This window comes from Drosophila virilis, chromosome X, assembly GCF_030788295.1.
Source record: "Drosophila virilis strain 15010-1051.87 chromosome X, Dvir_AGI_RSII-ME, whole genome shotgun sequence".
Taxonomy (NCBI): domain Eukaryota; kingdom Metazoa; phylum Arthropoda; class Insecta; order Diptera; family Drosophilidae; genus Drosophila; species Drosophila virilis.
In genome coordinates this window covers 4,053,883-4,075,048 of record NC_091543.1, presented here as the reverse complement: position 1 = coordinate 4,075,048, position 21,166 = coordinate 4,053,883, and the positions used below count along the sequence as shown (strand labels likewise).

Here is a 21,166-nt window from a genome sequence, read left to right as displayed (position 1 = left end):
TTTCGTTTTTATCGATAACATTGCGATAATCGATAAATATCGATGTGTAAATAGCTTATTTCAAGCCTAACTCGTAGCTCTCTGCGGCGAAGAGAGAAACTTTTTGCAGGCAAAATTTCTTCTGAACCTTGGCCTGATCGCATGTACAGGGTAGCTGCTAGTCGTGCATGCTCGACTTGCTTCAGTTCCAATTGTCGTGTCGTGTCTAAGGTTTGTTATTATATTAAAATAATATAATGATTATTATTGCTACAATTCCTGAGCCTGACTGAGCCGCCTCCTGCTGCTGCTGCTTCTTCTTCTTCTTGTTGCAAGTTGTTGTTGTTGTTGTTGTTGTTGCAAGTGATTGTTGTTGTTGTTGCTGCTGCTGCTGCTTGTGGCATGTGTGTATAAATCATTTGAATTCCGCTTCGAATTCCACTCGCCATATCGAAGACATTTCGTGTGACGCCATATTTGTCAAATGACGTTTAAATTTATGAGCAAATGATATATGAGTAACAGGCACACACACCCAACACACACACACACACACACCCAACACACACACACACACACACACACACACACACACACACTTGAGCTCATGTTGAATGAATGCGTTGTTTGTCAACGCTCCAGAGTTTGCTTCCAAAACTAAAGTTCAATAGCCGCACACACACTCACGCACACACACACACACACACACACACCAGACCCGGGTCTAGACAACATATTTCGCGTTATTTGATATCCCAACGTTAAACCATATGTGGGCCATTTTCCACGTCTGTTCCCAGCGCGCCTTCTCCCTCTCTCCCTCTAACTCTACCTACCCTCTCGCTCTCTCTCTCTCTCTCTCTCTCTCTCTTTCGCACTCGATCGGTCACACTTGTTCTTGTTTTTGTTCTTCTTGTTGTTTTAAGTAATTAACGCGCTCAGCGAAAAAAAAAAGAACGAAACGAAAAAAAGTATTTCAACTGAGACCCGAAAATCATTTTTAAAGTCATAAAATTTGTTGTTTTTTCCCTTTTTTTTTTAATTATAAACAAAATCGAGAATGAAGCTCACTTGATTTAAGTTTTAAAGTGTTTTATTTATCTTTTAAGTTAAGAACTGAGCGGATCAAAAGAAGGCACTTGAAAAAAAGAAGTAGAAAGAAAATATGAATATATCGAAGGAGAGAGAAAGTATTCAAGACTAGCTTCAGGCATAGATATATACGTGGATATATATAGGATAAACATGATAACTTGAATCTTGATATCTTGAAGAAGGAGAGTTTCAAGGATACATGAATATAAAGATAGATAGATAGATTAAGAGAAGAAGAGAAAGGATATATACGATTTGGCGCAAAGTGGAAAATATATTTGGATAAACACTTCCCGAAGAGAGGTAGAAAAGAATATAAAAAGATAGAATTAAGAGAATAGAGGAATACGAGAAGATAAGATTTCTCAAGGAGGAACGTTACGATTTATTGCAGAGAGAAACACGAACTGGGCAAAAAAGAAGAGATTTCGATAATTCTATATATAATTCTATATCTATATCACATTTTGTATATATAAAACTTGTATGCGACAGATCGTTTCCATGCCAACTATATATATTCATATAGATATAGGGTATATAGGGAGTTCGAACTAGTTTGAGCTGAGGCTAGTTTAAGCTAAGCCTGGTTCAAGCTGAGCCCAGTTTTAGTATCATCCGTATAAGATATATAACTAATTGATTGAAAGATCATTTGGAGTATAAATGTCCAGCTAAATTGGTGTACCTGTTTTATGTACCACCAGTGTAAATAGTGCCCAGAATTAAGCATAATTCCTTCCCTTAGCTTGATTTATAACAGTTTAGCATTCATATACTGTAAAATAACGCATTCTGTCAGTTCTAATCAACTCTTTAAATGCTCTGTTAAGTTCTCTTAAAAACAAACAGCACTTAAGAGCTGATCACGCGCTCACAAGCTGTTGAATCATGGACAAGAGTTAGTGGTCCATTGAATATCAGCTCTTCACTTACCTTATGATAATTGTTTTGCATGGCAAGCGGCTTAGATCCATGGAGAATCCCTCGGGGGATGCGCACTTAAAGCAATCACGAGCTGCAGAGAGAGAGCAAAAGACAGAGAGAGCGTATTAAATATGGGTAGAGATCGTGCGAGCATCAATGAAAGAATTGACAAGGTTGCGGTTCGAGTTGCGTGTTGGAGTTCGATTGATCAGCCGCAAGCGTGCGCGAGCGAGATAGCTAGATGCGGCTGATGCGGCGCAGGGCAAACGAAGAAGTAAACAAAACAGAATGCGAGAGGGGGCGAGAGCACAAGAGAGCGGCAAGTGGCGCGTAGGCGCTGAAGAACAATAAACAATAAAACAAAAAATAAGAATAAGATAAAACAGACAGAAGACAAAAACAACAACATACATTCACACATATATGAAAAATGTTAAGCGATGAATCAAAAGCAATATCCAGAGCAAGAAGCAGAACAGAAGCAATAAAACGCAATTGAAACAACAAAGAAAGCCAAAAAGAAAACCAAACGAAATTAACTGTTGTACATAGCGCTGCCAGATTGGAGTGGGCCCAACAAGCCGAAGAACAACATAAAGTAACTGTTCGCTTAAACAGCGCAAATTCCAATTGGAATTGGCGAAACGCATTGTGAATGATTCGAGTTTCGATTTTGTATCTGACAGATACGCGCAAAGCAAAAAAAAAAAAACAAAATACTTATTGTACTTCCCATTACTACAGCAATATGTTGCTGTTTATTTAATTATTTAATTTGATTAATTACATATTTTATTAATTATTAATTATTATTATTATTAAATTGATTGAACTTTCCTTTGCTTCATCTAGTTCTCTTGCAGAAGTTTCTTTTTTAAGTGAATTTGCCGGTTCAAACCCGGCTCGCTTTCGATTACTCTTCTAGCTTATGTCAACTTTGAGCTTGTGCTAACACTATAATTTAAGTGTTGGCTAACATCTGTTTTTTCTTCTTCTTCATCTTTTCGCACATTTCGACAAACTACGCGCGTTCCCACAGTTTGCTCAAGCTGTTTGTTAAGCAATTTCTAGAGCTCTTCTTCTTGTTTTCCTGGAACTCCACTCGAGTCTGTTTCCGAGTCTCTTTTATCGTTTGGCACTTTTATGTGTTGTAAAACGTATTTGAATTCAGTTTGTTTGGTTTTAAGTTTCCTTCGAATTGTTCGGATTGCATAAACTTCAGTCACAAAACATGCTCTATACTTAATACGTCCTTGTCTCCATATAGTTTCTGCTCTATAATATACTTATATATATTCTTTTATAAGTCAAGACTTCTTATTTAAGATATATTCCAACAATGTTTGCTTTGCTCTGCAGAGATACTTTTGCAACTCTTTCGACTTAATATTTTCTTATTGATTTCCTTAGGTAATCTTTGATTTTGTATCGCAACATTTATTTCTCTACTTGTTGCTTGTTCTTTAAGTCCGGGAATACTTAACGCTTTTTTTCTTTATTCAACTTTCTCATTGTTGTTTTTGCGTTCGCATTTTGCAACACTTTGTCGCTTGAGACTTCCCATGAAGCACAATTCCAAGAGATTTTCTGCTCGTTTGAGCTTCTACAAAGTTCTCAGTCTGGAGAGTTTTTACTCTCCAGTTTCCAAACCCTCTCAGTTTATCTCAAATTCATATAAATTTACATATGTATATATTTCTCGATTCACAAAAGTCTTCTCAATGTTAATTTATTGATCAGGAAGCGGCAAACTGTACTCGGGACAGTTCAACAGCAACAACAAGGAGAGGAAGAGGAGGAGGAGGAGGAGGAGAAAGAAGCACATGGCTAAGTAGAAGAAGCAGAAAGAAGAAAAGGCAGCACTGCGACTGCGGCAGCTGCACGACTTGTTGTTGTTGTTGTCGTTCTTCTTCTTCTTCTTCGTCTACTTCTTCTTCGCCTTCTTCTTCTTCTTCTGCTTCTTCTTGCCTTAATCATCGCCAAAAACAAGTTTCGCTTGTTGTTGTTGTTGTTGTTGTGTTTGGCTTAGCGCGTAAACCCAAACTCCAGCAAGGCACGAATTGCCCTGACTCTCTCACCCGCTCCCGCTCTCGCTCCATCTCGCTCCCTCTCCCTCTCTCGCTCTCAGCGTCCAGTTTTGTGTAGTTCGCTTGTTGCATTCAGTGTTGATCAACGTTGTTGTTGTCGCTCCATTTTTGGCGCTGCGCGCAGAAAAAAAAAAAACAATTCCCGTTTCTTGGCGCCGTTTATGCGCTACAAATGCCGATTAGCCAATTGGAACATTTGCATATTCCAATTGGACATTGCCAGCAATTCACTTGAAGCACAATTCTCACAATTTTCACGTACTTAAGTGAAATGCAAGCATTAATAAATATTTTTTTTTTTTAATTTTCATGCAGTTTTGCAAGTTTTAGCTCTTCAGATTTAGATTAAGATTTTTATCAGATTTAGTTCTAGTGCATGAAAATACAAATTTGTTCTTTTGAATATGTACCTATTGTAGATATATATTTCATACGAGTCGAGAAGTAAATTCTGATTGGGTTTTACGAGCTTCAATAAAAAATCAAATCTCGAAACGAATAACAGTTTTTTGGGTTTGCAATGGAATTTCCTCTAGAGATTTTCGCTTTTTTTTTAACTTAAAATAAGAAAGTCATTTTATTTTTTGATTTTTCTTGACTCTGGCTGTTGATCACGAATTTGTGACTAAATCGCGTTTTGCGCTGCGCATGAACTTCCTTTTTGGCGTTTTTTTTGCCTTTGCCTCTGCCTTTACATGTGTGTGTGAATGCGTGTGTGTGTGTTAGCCGAGCCTCAAAAGAATTGAAGCCAAAGAAGTTTTAAAAAAAGAGAAAAGCAAAAGGAAGAAGCTGCAAAAGAAGCATGCAAAAAATATAAAGAAGCTAAGAAAAAAAGAGTTCTCAGACTCGTGATCAGCACCAACCCCCCCCCCCCCTCCCCACCGTCACGCTCTTCCGACAAAAGCAAATCTCCAAAAATTAAGCGAAAAAAAAACATTGAAAAAAAAGGGAGAAAAAAAGTTGCCTTTTAATAGACTTGTTTCACGTAATGCCCGGCGGATAAAAAACGATGAAATTTTGATTAGTTTTTCAATTGAACACCGAAAGCGGGAAATACCCTGTAAGAAATGGCAAAAGGGCTTGACTTGACTGTTTGCCTTTCCAAAAATAACTCTCCATGAAGAAGAAGCAGAGGCAGAAGCAGCCTGAAAAGTTCTCTATGAACTTTGATTGATTCACGGCGAAAATTGTTGAAAATCGACTGAAAATAGAGCGCAGGGGGAGGGGGGGGTGGGGGAAAGGTGGGAATTGCAAATAATTCTGAGAATTAAGTTTTGTAAACACTTTGAAGATTTTAACATTGCTTTGACAAGCATATTATTGCCCGGCATTGCACGGGCTAGAAAAGAACATTGCCACTTGATTCTAGAGAGAGAGCGGGAGAGAGCGGAAGAGAGAGCGAGAACACTTTTTTTTTCTGCATTTCTTTTTTTTTTCAATTTGAATTTTTCATACATTTTTTTTGCTGTAATTTCTGTATTTTCTTCTTCTTTCGTTCAAGTTGGGTTTTCTTTTTACTGTTAGCTCGCAAATCTTTGCCAAGACGCTTTGCAACACTTGACACAGGCGCGGCTCAGCTGAGCTAAAGGCATACGCCCTCTCTCGCTCGCACTCACTCCCGCCCCCTCCCTACTCCTACACCAATTGTCAAATTTGTCATGTGTTCCGTTTGTGTTCTTCTCCTAACAGAATTCACCTTAAATTACATGGAATATTTCACATTTTTGCTGGTTGACAGCAATTTTAATTTCATGCCCCTCCCCTCCCTCCCGCCACACCCACTCTCCCTCTCTCTATCACACAGCAGCTGCTGTTGTGAGCCTTTGTGCGTGTCTTCTCTTGCGAGTTCTGCTAATCACCTTTGCTGCTGCTGCTGCTTCTTCTTATTTGTCTCTTCATTAAAAGCACAGACACACACACACACACACACACACACACGCACGCAAAAGAAGCAGCGCAGCTCAGGCATGTATTGGTCCTTTTTTTTCGGCTAACTGTACTCGCGCTTTACCAAAACACAACACGCGTCGCTGCCGCAGCGCTGCTTTCTTATAGTTGTTTTTTTTTTGACATGAAGAACAAGTTTCTTTAGCATGTGTGCGTGTGTGTGTGCCAATTGCAATTTTCATTGTGATTCATATTTGGCTTTTAAATTGGCCGTTTTGTGCGGTTTTGCGGCTGCATTTTGGCTGCTTCTCTTTAACGTTTAATTCGTTTTTGTTGTTATTGTTTGCTGACACGAACCGGTTAAGCGGGCATAAAACCTAATAATTGTTATTTTAAATGCTGCTCTTTGCCATTTTGATTATCATTGCACACACACACACACACACTCACACACACTTTAAGAGCAAGTTTTCGCTTAAGCAGCAAAGCCAGCTGCAGCCTGCAGGCGCTATTTTAAGAGCACAACAATTCAACTTAAGCTGCAGGCGCAGCGCAACAAATGCAATTAAAGAGCGAGCGCAGCGCCGTTGGCGGAGGCTGCACATGCAAAAGAGCGAGAGCTTCTGATCGCAGGCCAGCACACACACACACACACACACGCATAACGCAGCTGCTCAGATGAAGAGCGGCAATTAAGCTGCGCTTAAAGAGCGCACACGTTGTCTGGCTGTTGTTGTTGCTATTGCAGTTTTAAGAGCGATTTAAGCTGCACGCGCAGTTAGCGGCTGCTGATGCTGCACATGCAAAAGAGCGTGAGCGCGAGATCGCTTAAGAAATCACACACACACACACACACACACACACACGCACGCACGAATAATGCAGCAAAGCGCGCAAAACAAAATATAAAATACGAAAAAAAAAATGCGCTCCTGTTGTATAGTTGTTGTTGCTATTGCTATTTCCATTTGTTATTGTTGTTGCTGCGGTGGCTGCTGCATTTGCTGGCTGAACCGGTTCAACGGGTTGCCTCACACACACACACACACACACACACGCACACGCTTGCACTTTTGCCCGTTGTTGTTTTTGGTTATGTTTTTTTTTTTTTGTGTAATTCCTTATTTTATATACTGCTTCTTCTTCTTCATCTATTTCTTTACCTTTGCTATTGGCTCCGCTTCGGCTCAGCTTCTGTTTTGACTTTTTGCTGTTTTCTTTTGCTTTTTTTTCGTCGTGCATTAATTTTGATTAATTTGCATTTTGCATTTATTTATTGCATTCGTATTTGCTTTGCTCTTCGCACTCACTTTCAAATGAACAACAAAAAAAAAGAAGAATTAACTTTGATTTTTAACGCAGAAAACACGCGCGCATTTTGCAACTCTTTTTATTCTTTTACTTAACTGAGAATAATTATTTTCTTTTTTTTTTCTTCAATTTTTTCAATTTCTTTTCGCTTTTGTACTCTTTTTTTTTATTTTCTTTACCGGCGAAAATCAAAATTTACCAAGAATCACAAAAATTTACGGAATTTACGTTCTGACTCGCTCACTCGCACCGAACCGCTGCACGACCGCCACGTTCGGCTTTGCTTTTGCATCTGTTAACAGGGCAGCTGGCGTTAACAGTGGCAACTGTTATGGCGCTTGTTGGCTGCCGTCGGGCACAGCGCCTGTTACGACAACAGACGCCGTTTGCAGTCGCACTGTTAAACGCCATGCAACCTGTTAAGCACATGTTGGCTCTCATGCCAGAGCTAAGAGAACGGCGGCCGCTGTTGCGTGGGCGTACGCTCTTAAATGGGCGGCAGCTGTGCACTGCTGCGTCTTTCTATGCGTATGTGTGTGTGCGTATTTGCATTGTCATTGCTGCAATTTAACTGCTGTAATTGGCAATGGGAGTAGCAATTGTTGCGGTTCTTTGACTTGATTTGCGGCATGCAGAGCGGGCCAAAAGCCTTAAGAGTAATTGTTACAGTTTAAGGAACAGCCCGCTTACGCACAAGCACACACACACACACACACGCACACGCACATAGCCGCTCAATTAAAGATGTGCGTGATTGCGTCGTGAGTGCCAAATTGATCGCGTCTTAAGCGATATTTAAGGATTTTTCGTGTTACATGAAAAGAAATTAATGAAAACCTTCAAATAATTGCATTAAAATTGAAAATTTGTCTTTAGCAAATCTTAACTTTGAATTTACTTTTAAATGTTTTAATATATAATTAAATAAATTTATAAATAAATTGAAAAAATTCCTCTTTCGCGAGGCTCCACTGTCACACTTAGTTGTTATTATTAATTATTACTGTATTCGAGCTTTTGCCTTTGCAATTTGCATGCGGCTCGCATTATTTGCCTTTTGCTCATTTGACCCGATGCGGTTGCACTTTAGTTTTTTCTATACCCTGTAACCAAATGCCCCAGATGGGGTATGTTCGTTTCGAGCGGTTGTATGTGACAGGCAGCAGGAGGCAAATCAAAAATTAATAAATATATATAGTCATTTTTGTATTTATTTCACAAAATTATATAGAAAATTTATTATAGACTCGTGTATACCCTGTAGAGATACATCTGGAATATTTAACATTTTAAATAGCCTGTAAATATATGCTCAAAAACTCCAAAAACTTTCCCAGATTCAATTTTGCACACACTCAAAAAAATTGTCAGCTCAATAACCAGAAAATAAGCTCAAAAAATATTTCGAAATTCAGAAAATTTAAATAAAAATAAATCGATTATGCAAATTTTGTTGGACTTTTTTTTAGAAAATAAGCTCAAAAATATGCAAAATTTTTTTGAGTGTAGTTCCCTTAAAGGCAGCTTGGCACTTGGCTACAGGGTATCTGCTAGTCGCGCAATAATTTCAGCGCATTTTTTGTAAGCCTTTTAGCCTTTTTCAAGCTATTTTGTTGGTTTATTTCTGCGGTTTTATATTGTTCCGAAGTTTTTATCATGCCTGGCAATTAAATGGCTTAAAGTGTGTGTGTGTGTGTGTGTGTGTGTGTGTGTGTTAAATTGTGTTGAAAGGCAAAGTCTTGAATTTCTGCAATCCGAAACGTGCAATGTGCAGCAAATGCCACAAGCACGCAACAAATTGCGGCAAAGTTGAAGAGAGCTGCAAAAAATACCAAAAAGAAAAAAATACCAGCAAAAAAATGGAGTGAGAAAAACTATTCAAGCCAAGAAAATCTTATTTTGAATATGAATTAGCGCATGCCGCATGCCACACGCCGCATGTCGCCCATTGTCAAGGTCAAGGCCCGCCCCCGGCTTTGTTTTGGGGGCAACGAAATTTGCTTTAATTAACGTTAACATTTCGCAGACACTTTGTCAATGAGCCGGCAGCAATTGCTGGCACGAAAGGGGGGGGGGGGGGGCAATTGGCTGGTGGGGGGAGGGGGGTCGTGCAGAGGTCAGGGGGCAAGTTGGGCCGTTTATTAGCTTCCACGCGGGGCACCTTGAGCTGACAGATAAGGCCAAGGTCCTTTGTCTTGTCACGGAGGAAGGGGGGAGCTGGTTGGGGGGAATGGCACCTGACTGGGCGATAGGTAGGGGGAGGGGCGGAGCATATCAGCACTTCCTGACAGCCGCGCACAACAAATTATCAAATATTGTTGCAACAACAACGGAAATTTCCCACCTGCAAAGACACAAATTTTTCGAATGCCCTATTTATGCTATCAGGCAGGGTATATACCTTTCTGTCACACAGCAGGCGACATCTGCATATTCACATACATCAGCTAGACAGGCAGCATGCTTTGAACCAGCAACCTCTGATTTAATGGCGTTACATGAGTTTGATTTGCAGCCAGAATTTGCGATAAAATATTTCAGCTGCATCTTTTTCTTCTTTTCTTCTCCTCCTCAATCAGTCAGTCAGTCAATCAATCAGTCTGTTAGTCAGTCAGTCGGTCAGTCAATCAATCAGTCAGTCAATCAATCAGTCTGTTACTCAATCAGTCAGTCAGTTACTCAGTCAATCAGTAAGGCATTTCCTCAATCGGTCACTCAATCAATCAGTTACTCAGTCGGTCAATCAATTACCCAGTCATTTAGTCAGTAACTCAGTCGGTCAGTTAGTTTATCCGACTATCAGTCAATCAGTCAGTTGCTTAGTCAATCAGCGAGTCCGTCAGTCATTCAATCAATCAGGCTGTTAGTCCGTCAGTCAATCAGTTACTCAGTCAGCAAGTCGTTCAATCATTTACTCAGTCAATCAATCAGTTACTCAGTCAGTCAATCAATCAGCTATTCAGTCTGTTCCTCAGTCAGTCAGTCAATCAGTTACTCAGTCTGTTCTTCAACCAGTCAGTCAATCAGTTCCTCAGTCAGTCAATCAATCAGTTACTCAGTCTGTTCTTCAACCAGTCAGTCAATCAGTCCCTCAGTCAGTCAGTCAATCAGTCCCTCAGTCAGTCAATCAGTTGCTCAATCAGTCTGTCAGTCAGTCAATTTCATATTGAGTGTGTCTTTTCGTTGCATTGAAGGCAGCGTGTCACTGGCTACAGGGTATCTGCGAGTCGCACCATATTTTATTTTGTAAGTCTTTTAGCCTCTTTCAAGCTGCTTTCTGCTGTATTTCTGTGCAACATCAGCAACTTTTGCCACGCGGCTCTTAAGAGTATTTGCTCTTCGGTGTGCCACGCATATGTGTTCCGCTTCTGCTTCTTCTGCTTCTTCTTCAGCTTCTTCTTCTTCTTTTTTGTGACACGTCGATGGCGCGTCAATGGCGCCGCGGCTGACGTCGCTGTCGCTGCCGCTGCCTATTGGCGTCATAAAATTTGTCAATTTATGGAAATGTGGCAAATACCAAAAAAACAATAAAAAAAAAAAACAAAACATCGCAAATGTTTGCCAAGAAATGCACTGAAAAAAAAGTACAACAACTACTGAGAATCTAAGCAAAAAGAAGTCGTAGTTTTGAGAGAAGTTCATTTGGGTTTCTTTCTTTGAAAATGCCCGCGAACTAGTTCAAACCGGTTCCTTAAAGCCAATCGGTTAACATGGCTTTTATTCACTCGAATCTTTATTTTTCGCTAATTTAGCTTTCCTTTTCAGCCACTTTTTAGCGTTTTTGCATTGTCTGAAAACTTTTTGGAAGTATTTTTCAGCGTGTTCTTAAACCAGTTTTATGCATGTTTGGAACCAGTTCTTTTTATGTCTTTGACGTCACATTGGAAGCGCTTTCGAATCATTACAAAAATTAGTTTTAACTTGCTTTTAACACTTTTCGAACCGTTTTCAAACAGTTGAATCATGCTTGAGCCTATTTGGAACTATTTTTAGACTAGCTTTAAAAGGCCTTTTGAGTCACTTGTGAACTACTTCAATTGAAGCTCCATGCATATGAGCAATATTTTGAAACACTTTCAAAAGACTTTCATAACAGCTTCTAAAACTCCTCAAAGCCTAGCTAAAAGCCAGTTCAAACCCACATTAAACCGCTTTTAAAACCCTTTGAAATGCCTCTAAAACCCCCTTTTGAAATAACTTTCGATTTCTAAGTTTTACACTTCGGTAATATGCAACAATTGGAAACTCTTGCACACGCATTTCTCTCAGTGTATTCGCACCTCTGCCTGGGCTAAGCGGCATCCCTGTTTATACCTGGCCAAAGTGGAGGGCATGCCCCTCGATGGGCACGTACCATTTCCACTGGCTCCAAATGCTTTTAATAAAGTTACAAAGCTGACAACAGAATCCGCGTTCTGCCTGTGCGGTTGACAACTGGGCGGGCGGATGGGGCGGTACGGTGGGGCAGGTGCCCCCCAAAGTGTGGCATAAATAAAAATACATTTCTTTTATTTTTATTTATATATATTTCTTATTTTTTTTTTTTTGGCGGGCATTTACCCAAAATTATTGGAACAGGAACTGACAACAAGGACAAGGCGAACATCTCTTGTTGGTATTTCTGTTATTGTTGTTGATGTTCGCGCTGTTCAGATATTCGGCTGATGTTTGCGAAGGCTTTAAATTGATTTAAGAAACTCGATAATGTTCGAAAGTTTAATTCGACGAAAGCGAAATATCATTTACGGAGCATCATCAATATGGTTTGAGACGAAAAACATACTGCGATTCGAACCAGCGACCTCTCTATCAAGTTGCCTGAATGAAACCTTGACAAGTGGACAACTTTATTAAATATTATTAACCCAACACTTTAAATAGCATTAGAAAATAAGAGCTACGGCTAGGCTATAGTACAAACAGCCAGTAGATTGTGATTTGAACCGGCAACCTCTCTTTTTCGGTTGCCTCAGTAACTGTCACAAGGTGAACGGATGTGCCGTGCATCTAAGGAATATTTATTCCTTATATAGAAATATGTATAAATAGAAATAAATGAGGCAGTAATCCTACCAGCCAACTAGTTGGGGGATTCGAACCGGCTGCCCACTTTTTCAGTTGCCAAAAAAGACGCAAAGACTACGACAGCTCGTCTGGCAAATGTTTTCCTAATGGAAATCTATCAACAATTTTCAATATAATACTCGCTAATCTGGGCTGTGGGCAGTGGAAAGGGGTTTGAACCAGCAGCCTGCCATTGCCTGATTGAACTTAGCCTGAGAGATCTGCGAGGCATCAAATCATTTTTGTTTCCGCATATCAATAAAATTGAATTAAAGTTTGTGTTTTTTTTTTTATTTCAACAATTTGTGGAATTTGTTGCTAAAATCTGTTTTGTTGTCGTTTTTGTTGCTGTTGTTGCACTCATTATTGTTGTTGTTGTTGTTGTTGTTCTCATTGTTGTTGCTGGAACACACACGGCTCGCTTAACGACAATTTCTCTGTTTCTTGTTGCCAGCTTCCCATTTTGTGCTCTCCGCTTTTTTATACATATATATTTTTGTTGTTGTATTTTATGCATGTGGCCACGTTTATTGTCTTTCGACGCATTTGCCAATACCCGCAGCGGCAGCAGCAGCCGCAACACCAAAAATTGCTGACACAGCAGCAACAACAACAGCAGCAACAACAGCAACAGCAACAGCAACACGCAAATTGTTTGCCTCAGCAATTGGCGTGACATTCTTTTTTTTTGTTGCTCCCTTTTTATTTTTTGCTCTTTTTAGTTGTTTCAGTTGTTGTTGTTGCTGTTGCTGTTGCTGTTGCTGTTGTTGTTGCTGTTGTTGCTGTTGTTGCTGTTGTTGTTGCTGTTGCTGCTGTTGCTTTTATAAATCATGCCTACAAGTATGCAACGCAATTTTTTCAATTACAACTCGCTGGCAATTTACTTTGCGAGTGGGCCGCAGTAGGGCCAGTGCTGCCCATTTTGCGATATATTCTAGCCAGTGCTTGTCTTACGATCTAGCTATATTTCAGCTAAATGAGGAAATGCACTCTCTGTGTAAATCTAGCTTAATGTTGCTTGTACTGCAAATTTGGCCATATTCTAGCTAAATGAGGATGAGCGCATGTTTGGTCAATCTAGCTATTTACTAGCTTCATGTGGATGTGTATTGTAAAAGTAGCTAAATTTCCGCTAAATAAGGCTAAGAACATGTTTTAACTAATTTAAATATTTTCAAACTTTGTCAGCTATTTTCCAGCTAGTTAACTTAATTGCTGACTTAGATATTTATCAGCTAAAGTGGTTAACAGCTTGATTGGCGAATCTAGCTATATTATATCTGAATGTGCCTAAGACCCAACACATCTAGCTATTTTGCAGCTAAATGCGGCATATTCATACTAATATATAATAATAGAATAATCCAGCTATTTTCTCGCTAGATATATCATTTGACAATCTAGCTATTTTCCCGATGTAAGTGTGGCTAATTATTTTCGAGCTTATTTTGGCTAAACCAGCTTCTCTCCAGGAAACAGAGAGAAAGCCAATTTTAGCTATTTCTTATTTCTTAATTTCTTGGCGCTTCTCAACATTGGCTGCATGCTGCAACTTGGCAACACTGGCACAGGGTGTTGCATGGCACAGGGTGCAATAGTTGTGACACATTTGGGCTGCCAGCTCGGCGAAATCTCACGCTGTGTCGCTTTGCTGCAATTGCAATTGACAATTTATGTGCGGTATTTTCGTCTCTTTCGTCGCGGTTTTTCTGCAAACGCATTTGCTTCAATTTTTACAAGCCAATCGATGCTGAAGTTGCGACTCATTCGAATGACAACCAATGCCATCGCAACCAAAATGAACTTGCGCTTGAAAAGCGCTTGCAAAACACAATAGACACCTGCACAGCACAATAGTTGCAACTGGCAGGTAAACAAAGAAACGGTTAATACTTGAAATGAGGTTGTTTTCATCAACAATTGGAAGACTCGCATTTCGCATGGAGTGGAAGAATTTATCAATTTAATAGAAAACAAGTCAAACTAGGGAATACCCTGAACCCTCTTCTTCCAACATTAAATGCGTATATATATTCTAATTTAGTTAGTATTGGTGACTCTAGCTCTTATTATTTACAAAAATTGCCCAAAAAACAGGATATCGATATTTATCGATTGCTTGGAAATGGAGTAAGTTATCGATTATCGGAAACAAACTCGATCTGCGCAGGCACTAGGAGCATCTACATCCAAAATTTCAAGTAACCTAGCTCTTATAGGTTCTGAGATCCTTGCGTTCATACATACGGACAGACGGATGGACGGACAGACGGACATGGCTAGATCGACTCGGCTATTGATGCTGATCAAGAATATATATACTTTATGGGGTCGGAGATACTTCCTTCTGCCTGTTACATACATTTGGGGTTTTTAATGGGCTCAGGGTATAATGAAATGAACATGGAAACAAGAAACAAGATATTTTCGATTTAATATCTACTTTTGCAGATAGCTGAGAGTATTTTGGCTTATTTTGAACCGATTTGTCCGATAAGATTTGGCTCACATATAAGTAGCATAGTCAAGTCGAGTTTGGGAAAAGATTTCCCTGGAAGAACTTACTTTTGGGATGATCTGAAATGTGATATAGTTGTTTGATCTTGATAAGATTTTGCAGATATCTTGCAAGACGAATATGTTCTTCTCTTACCGGGATCTACTCTTCAATCCATTGTTGCTAATGATTGCTTTATGATTATCGATAATTTATCGATTTTGCGTAAATATAGGCTAAACGAGATGTGCATACAACTTTTTGGCACTTACCTAAGCTTAAATCAAGTCAATCCTCGTTGAGCCCAAGAATCATTTGTGATCTTTCTGGAATCAAAAGATATAAATAAATAAATATATATATATATAATTGTTATTATCGATAATTGATCGATTAGGGTAAACATAGAGAACTAATTAATTTCTTAAATTTTCTTAAATATATATTTTTATTTCAGTTAGCGAGCGTCTACTGTAGTTGCTTGGCTTATTTCATTTTTCAAAATATGCTTCTCAATTTTTTTTTTTTTCGATATTATTTTGCATAATTGCGTTAAAAGCCGACGTTGACAACCCTAAACAGCTCTCAGCTTTTATTTAATTAAAATGTTATTATTATTCGACGTCAGCGTCGGCAGCGACGTCGTCGCTGCGCTCAGTTTGACAGCTCGCAGTTGACAGTTTGTCAGTTCACAAGTTAACAGTTAAATGTCAAGTGAGGCCCGAAAAGCAACTCACCCCCTCCACCCACCCACGCCCCTTGCATTCGCTCTGTTATGCTCTTGTGATCTCGCTCGCACTCACGCGCTCCCTTGCACACAGCTGCAGCCATTCACAATAGTTGCCTTGGCAGCTGCTGACGCCGCTGCTGACGTCGCTGCTGACGTCGCTGCTGACGTTGCTGTCGCTGCGTAGCTGCAATTAAAATAAAACAAATAAATGTCGCCTGCTTTAGGGGCGTGGCTTTGACGTTCTGACTGACTGCAATGAAATATTTTGCCGCTTTTATAAGCGACTCGCTGCTGCAGTTGCACCTGTGCTGCCCCGCCCCTCTTCCTGTGGCCCTACCCTTACGGGCCACCCACAACAATTTGTTAGCAGCTCAGTCAACGAGAACGCGGCGAAGACAAAAATAAAGGCAAAGGCAACTTTTGTTGTCGTTGTTGTTGCTGTTGTTGTTATTGTTGCTATTTGACAACGACAACGACTGCGACAACGACAAATACTTGATGGATGTAGGCGACCTTCACCTGGCTGCCCAGTTGCTGCGACCCCTGACCAGCCCAAGCCCCGCCCACTTCAACGCATTGCAGCTTAGAGGGAAAGAAGCACCTGATATGAACGCACAGTCAGTGGCTAAAGGCGAGAGGAAGAGGCAGAAAGGAAGGGATTTGATAAGTGGAGAGTAAAGATCCGAGTGGAGAATGTTTGTGCATAGAAAATAAAGTGTGAAGAGTAGGAGCATAAAGCAAAACTAGTGGAGAAAATACAACATAAAAATACGAGTAGAGTGGAGAGTAGCATTACAATCAAATGCCCATGGCGAAGAGAGTGTAGAGAAGAGAACAAATGGTGGAGAGAAGGAAAATGTAGGTGGAGAGTAGAGATTAAGCTAAATATGTAGGTAGTAGAAATTTGTGTGGCATAAAGACTAGGAACTAAATAAAAAGCTTATCAAGTAGAGTGTAGAGTAGCGAATGAAGCATGAATAGTGGGGGAAATGAAGAGGAGAGTAGAGAGCTATAAAAGTAGGTAGCAGAGATTTGATAAGTCGTAGCTAAGAGCAGCAAGTGGAGAGTAAAGATTCGAGTAGAGAAACTAGTTGCAATCTTTGTAGAGTAGAAAATGAAGTGGAGAAACTAGCTGAAATGTTTGTAGCGTAGAAAATAAAGTGTGAAGAGCAAAGGAAATAAGGTGGAGAGTAAAAATTAAGGTAAGAAATGTAAATAGAACAAAATCAAAAGCTTATCGAGAAATTTTAGAGTGGAGAATAAAATGTGGAGAGTAGAAGAAGCAGTGCAGAAAATGAACAGATAAGATGTGAGTGAAGATAAGAAAAGATAGTGAAGAATAGAGAATAATGTGTAGAGATTCGCGTAGAATGGAGACTATAAACTACATAGATGTCAGGCTTATGGAGAACAGTGAAGCGCAACGACCAAAGCTTGGAGAGTAAAAAAAAGGCCAAACCGTTGAGAAAAGGGAAATTAAAAATGCGAGTGAGGTGGAGAGTTGCTACAAGGTTAATGTTTTAGAGTGAGAATGTAGAGTCGAGAATTAAGTGGAGAGAACGTAAAGAGTAGAGAAAATAGAGAGGGTGTAAAGAAAAATTGTTAACGATAAAAGCTCAACCAATTCAAGCAGTACGCTGAGCTTTTTAAAAAACTTTAAAGCTTATAAAAATCTTGACGAGTTAAGCACACACTAAGATTAATGCTAAAAGCTTGTTGCCTACAAAACTTTGAAAGAATTTAAATTAAGAGATCACAAAAGCTTAAAGCTCAGATTACAGGCTTGAATTTCACACATGCTTTCTTATGGATTAATCTATTGTTGCGGCATGCGAAAGCTCTTTTTCTGTTATCTTTTCGACTGCTGCTATCTCTCTCTTTCACTCTCTTTGTCTCTCCTTAAAAGCCCATTGAATACAATCTCCTAAAAGCTTAAAGCTCGCTTAACTGGCTCAAAAAAACAACTTTTATGCAAACTATCAGCTCACTCTATCCCACTCTCTTTCACTCCCACATTCTCTCTCTCTCTCTCGCTCTCTCGTTTCATTCAACTGTCAAAAAATTCAAAATTTTGTCAAAAAAAAAAAAAAAAAAAACAAATAAAATAAAATAAAAAAAAAAAACCAAATAAAAATAAATAATAAAATAAAATTTTTTGTTTTTTGCTTTTCCAACTCGAATTCGACATAGGCAAAAATTTGATTGGTCAGCTGAAAAGCTTTGGCTGGTGCAAGCGATGACTGCGGCGGAGACTGAGGAGAACGGCCCAAGCAACAGCAGCAGGAACTGCGCGGACGCGCCCCGGTCGGGGCTGCCGCCGGCGCAGGATCAGGTACGGGATCAGAGGCTGGAGCTCAAGCAATCGCCGAATGCCCGAACCGATCTGGCTCAGGGGTAAGCGCACAATTTGGCCACAGCCGGACCCCGTTTTTGATGTGCCCTGTGAAGCGCAGCTTCCCGTGTGCCGGCGGCCAGCCGAAGGTGTATCCAACGCTGCGGCTGCGACTGCGCGAGACGATCCAGAGCGTGCCGGAGGCGGCTGAGACGGACAACGTTCCGGTGCTGGTTCAGGGCCCAAGGCAGGCGGGCGGCCGGTCGAGCAGCTCGACGAGTCGCCTGGTCCGTCAGGCGGTCACCCAGCCGCGACGGGTGTCCACGCCGCCAGCGTCTACGCGTCCTGTGGAGATGATGCCGATGCCTTCGCCGTCGCCGTCGCCGTCAGCGTCGGCGTCAGCGTCATTGTCGCTGCCCATGCAATCGCCGGAGCATAGCTACAGCAGCGGCGGAGGCAGCGGCAGCGGCAGCGGCAGCGGCAGCTACTGGCTAGAAACACAGAACTTTAACACAGCCGGCGGACATTCGAGCCGCCCGCTGTCACTGCCGCTGGCGCTGCCGCTGCCGCTGCAGTTGCAGTCGCTGGAGAGCGCTGGCGCGTCAGAGCGCCGCCTGACCTTTGACCAGTGGCTGCAGACCAAAAAGTAAGTTGCCAGCTCACTAGCGAAATATAAAAAAAAAAAAAAATAAAATAAACAAAAAGCGATAATGACAGAAAACAGGAGTTGCTGCGTCGCCGCCAGAGTCGACGCGAGGCGCATCGTCTGCACAGCCTGAAGCAGATGCGCAAACAGATGTCCGAGAAGTGCTATGAGGATTGGCTGCACGCCAAGCGGCGGGTGCAGTGCAGCGCCCGGCTGCCCAACGCATCGGCCGAGGCGCAGCGCAAGCGGCGCGAAGAGTCACAGCTGTGCCTGGCCCAGTGGCAGCAGCGCAAGCGCCAGGAGCTGGAGCAGAGGCGCGAGGAGGAGCTGCGCGCCGAGCAGGAGCAGCGAGTCCATGAACAGCTGCGCCGCCAGCTATCGCAGCTCGCCTGGGAGCGCTGGCTCGCCCAGCTGGCGGTCAAAACCCAAAGCAATTCCGGCCTGCAGACCGAGTTCCGGTGGCGGCAGCAGCAGCAACACCTGCAGCAGCAGCAGCAGCAGCAGCAGCAGCAGCAGCAGCAGCAACAACACCTGCAGCAGCAGCAGCGTCCGTTGTCGGCGTTGTCGCGGCTGAGCAAGTTGACGGCGGCCGCGACGCCCAGACAACGCATACGCCTGCGAGCGCAGCCGTCGAGCGCCAGGCAGCAGCAGCAGCTGGAGCAGAGCAAGCTGCAGGAGCAGGTCACCTCCTTGTATCTGCATGTGCCTCTGTCGGCGGCACAGCGTGCTCTGCGCCGGCGTCTCGACGCCATCGATGCGGTGCACTTGCAGCGGCGGCGCAGGTGATGCTAGCTGCAAAGCTTTTACTTAATCCAAAAGCTCTGCCCCGCCCACAGAATACGTCCGTTCTCCCGTTTGTCCACCTGTTGACCACCATGTTGAACAGTTAAGTCAGCCAGCTTTAAGCACCATGAATACTTCACAAATTATACAAAGACAATAAATTCATAAATTCATAGAATCATTACAAAGCTTCTGTTTAAAGCTCATGAGCCTAAAGCTTCGCAGAATTAACAAAAGATGAATCGAACATATTAACTTAGGTAAGCTTATGCCAGGAGCAACAAACAGTCAAATTAAATGCGCCACAAAATGAGCTTTTAAGCTCCACAGAAAAGGCAAAAAGTTATTTACGGAAAATTATATGAAAATGGTCTAACACCGCAGTTAGAGAGAGACAGCAACTAGACAAAAGGCCTGCAGTTAGATGAGCTTTCAGTCAAAGCTTTTGCTTAATCCAGAACGGACTTATTCGCTTGATTCATCCGTTTATACAGCTGTTCACGAATACTTCACATACTATATTAAGATTATACAAGAAAGTCAATCAAAAAGCTGCTAGAGCTGTTGGGAGCTTAAAAAGCTAGTTCTTCGTCAAGCTTTCACTTGAAAGCTTACCGTTTAAGCTGTCTTTTTCTTTATAACAAGTTTTATTTAATGCTAAAAGCTTTAATGCGCTTTTTAAAACATCCAATATAGTGAGTCGAGCTTTCAGAAAAAGTTTATATCACTTGAACCAAGTTTAAAGCCTTGACATATTTTTAAAGCTGTTGATGCTGCGTAGGAATTTGTTCGGAATATTTACGGGAATATGCCCAGCAGCACTTTGTGCGCTGACGTGTTAAATGCAGCTCAAAAGCTTAACAAACAAAATTGCGCAACACTGGTTTTCAGATGCTGTTGCACACAGCCCACAGCACTGCTTTCAGTGTGTGCGTGTGTGCGGTGAGGTGAGTGTTACTTACAAATACAATTTTGAACAGTTCACAACTGAAGAGCTTTGCAAAGCTCGACTGCAGCATCTTGCCGGGGCATATCGCTTGGCTTAGCTCGGCTGTCAAGTTTTCTGTGTATTTTTTTTCTTGGCCTAATTCAATTAGGTTAACAATAGCTGGAACACCTTCAATGCTCGGCTCGGTGGGATTACAGCTCCATGTTACCCGTTGACTTTGTAAAGGCTCCGAAGCCCCAGGCGCAGGTCAACTGTCTGGTCATTAGACCGCAGCGCAGACAATGCTTATTCTGGGTGGGTAGGGTTGCGGCGTGAGGGTGAGGATGCGGTTGGGCTTGGATTTGGATTTATAAGGCCGATACGCAGCCTATACGCCTACACGCCCACATATGGCCCGACGCCCACTTATCCTTTTAATCCATTTTCATTGTGTCGCTCAGAGACATTTTTTGTTGGTCAGGCAACAGGACGCAGCACTTGGCTAAAATGCATGCCCCAACACACATGCCACACACATGAATCGATGCCCCAGAGAAAAAATAAGCAAGAGAGAGCGAGCGAGACAGAGAGAGAGGGAGAGAGAGAGATGGAGGCTGAAGCAAGTGCAGCAGCAGCAGCTGCTGCTGTTGATTTGAGTGCTGGATAAAAGGCAGCCCACATTTTAGCCAAAAATTGAGCTGCTTGCAATGTTTTGTGGCTGCAACCGACTCCAGCACAGCCCCCCTTCTCCCCCCTCCCCTCCCTCCCTTTTCACCATGTTGAGTTTTGGGGCAACAACTTTGGCTTGTTTGCGAATCCAATGAGCTGCTTGTCCAGCTACGCAACCAGCTCCAAGGCAAGGCACCTGCGTCATTTCCAAAACACAAATGCAAATTTCTT

The 21,166-nt window shown here is 41.6% G+C and overlaps 2 protein-coding genes across 7 annotated transcripts in view; one reads left to right on the top strand and one right to left on the bottom strand.

Moving 5' to 3' along the window:
- Positions 1-21,166, bottom strand: part of kek5 (kekkon 5) — a 312,008-nt gene that overhangs the window by 215,445 nt on the left and 75,397 nt on the right. For 4 of the 5 annotated variants that reach the window (XM_070206654.1, XM_032440553.2, XM_070206655.1 and 1 more), the window contains exons 1-2: positions 7,139-7,581; positions 2,011-2,092 (exon numbers count right to left, since the gene is read on the bottom strand). The gene's annotated coding sequence lies outside the window, so the exon portion shown is untranslated. Of the gene's footprint in view, positions 1-2,010; positions 2,093-7,138; positions 7,582-15,119; positions 15,174-21,166 lie in introns of those variants that run through there. The other variant, XM_015169550.3, reaches the window with a different exon arrangement.
- Positions 17,677-19,516, top strand: LOC6634763 (GRB10-interacting GYF protein 2). 2 transcript variants are annotated; one of them, XM_032440554.2, is made up of 3 exons: positions 17,677-17,971; positions 18,031-18,555; positions 18,615-19,516. In XM_032440554.2, exons 1-3 carry the CDS (start codon positions 17,814-17,816, stop codon positions 19,339-19,341), a joined length of 1,410 nt encoding a protein of 469 aa, XP_032296445.1. In that variant the 5' UTR covers positions 17,677-17,813; the 3' UTR covers positions 19,342-19,516. The 2 variants fall into 2 exon arrangements, with proteins under 2 accessions (XP_032296445.1, XP_032296446.1); XM_032440555.2 differs by having other exon boundaries at positions 17,678-17,971; positions 18,627-19,516.

Bases quoted from the DNA above. Each gene is read 5' to 3' on its own strand.
- LOC6634763 (XM_032440554.2), top strand. From the start codon at position 17,814: ATGACTGCGGCGGAGACTGAGGAGAACGGCCCAAGCAACAGCAGCAGG. The intron at 17,972-18,030 runs GTAAGCGCACAA...TGTGAAGCGCAG, and splicing joins CGAACCGATCTGGCTCAGGG to CTTCCCGTGTGCCGGCGGCC. The intron at 18,556-18,614 runs GTAAGTTGCCAG...ATAAACAAAAAG, and splicing joins CAGTGGCTGCAGACCAAAAA to CGATAATGACAGAAAACAGG.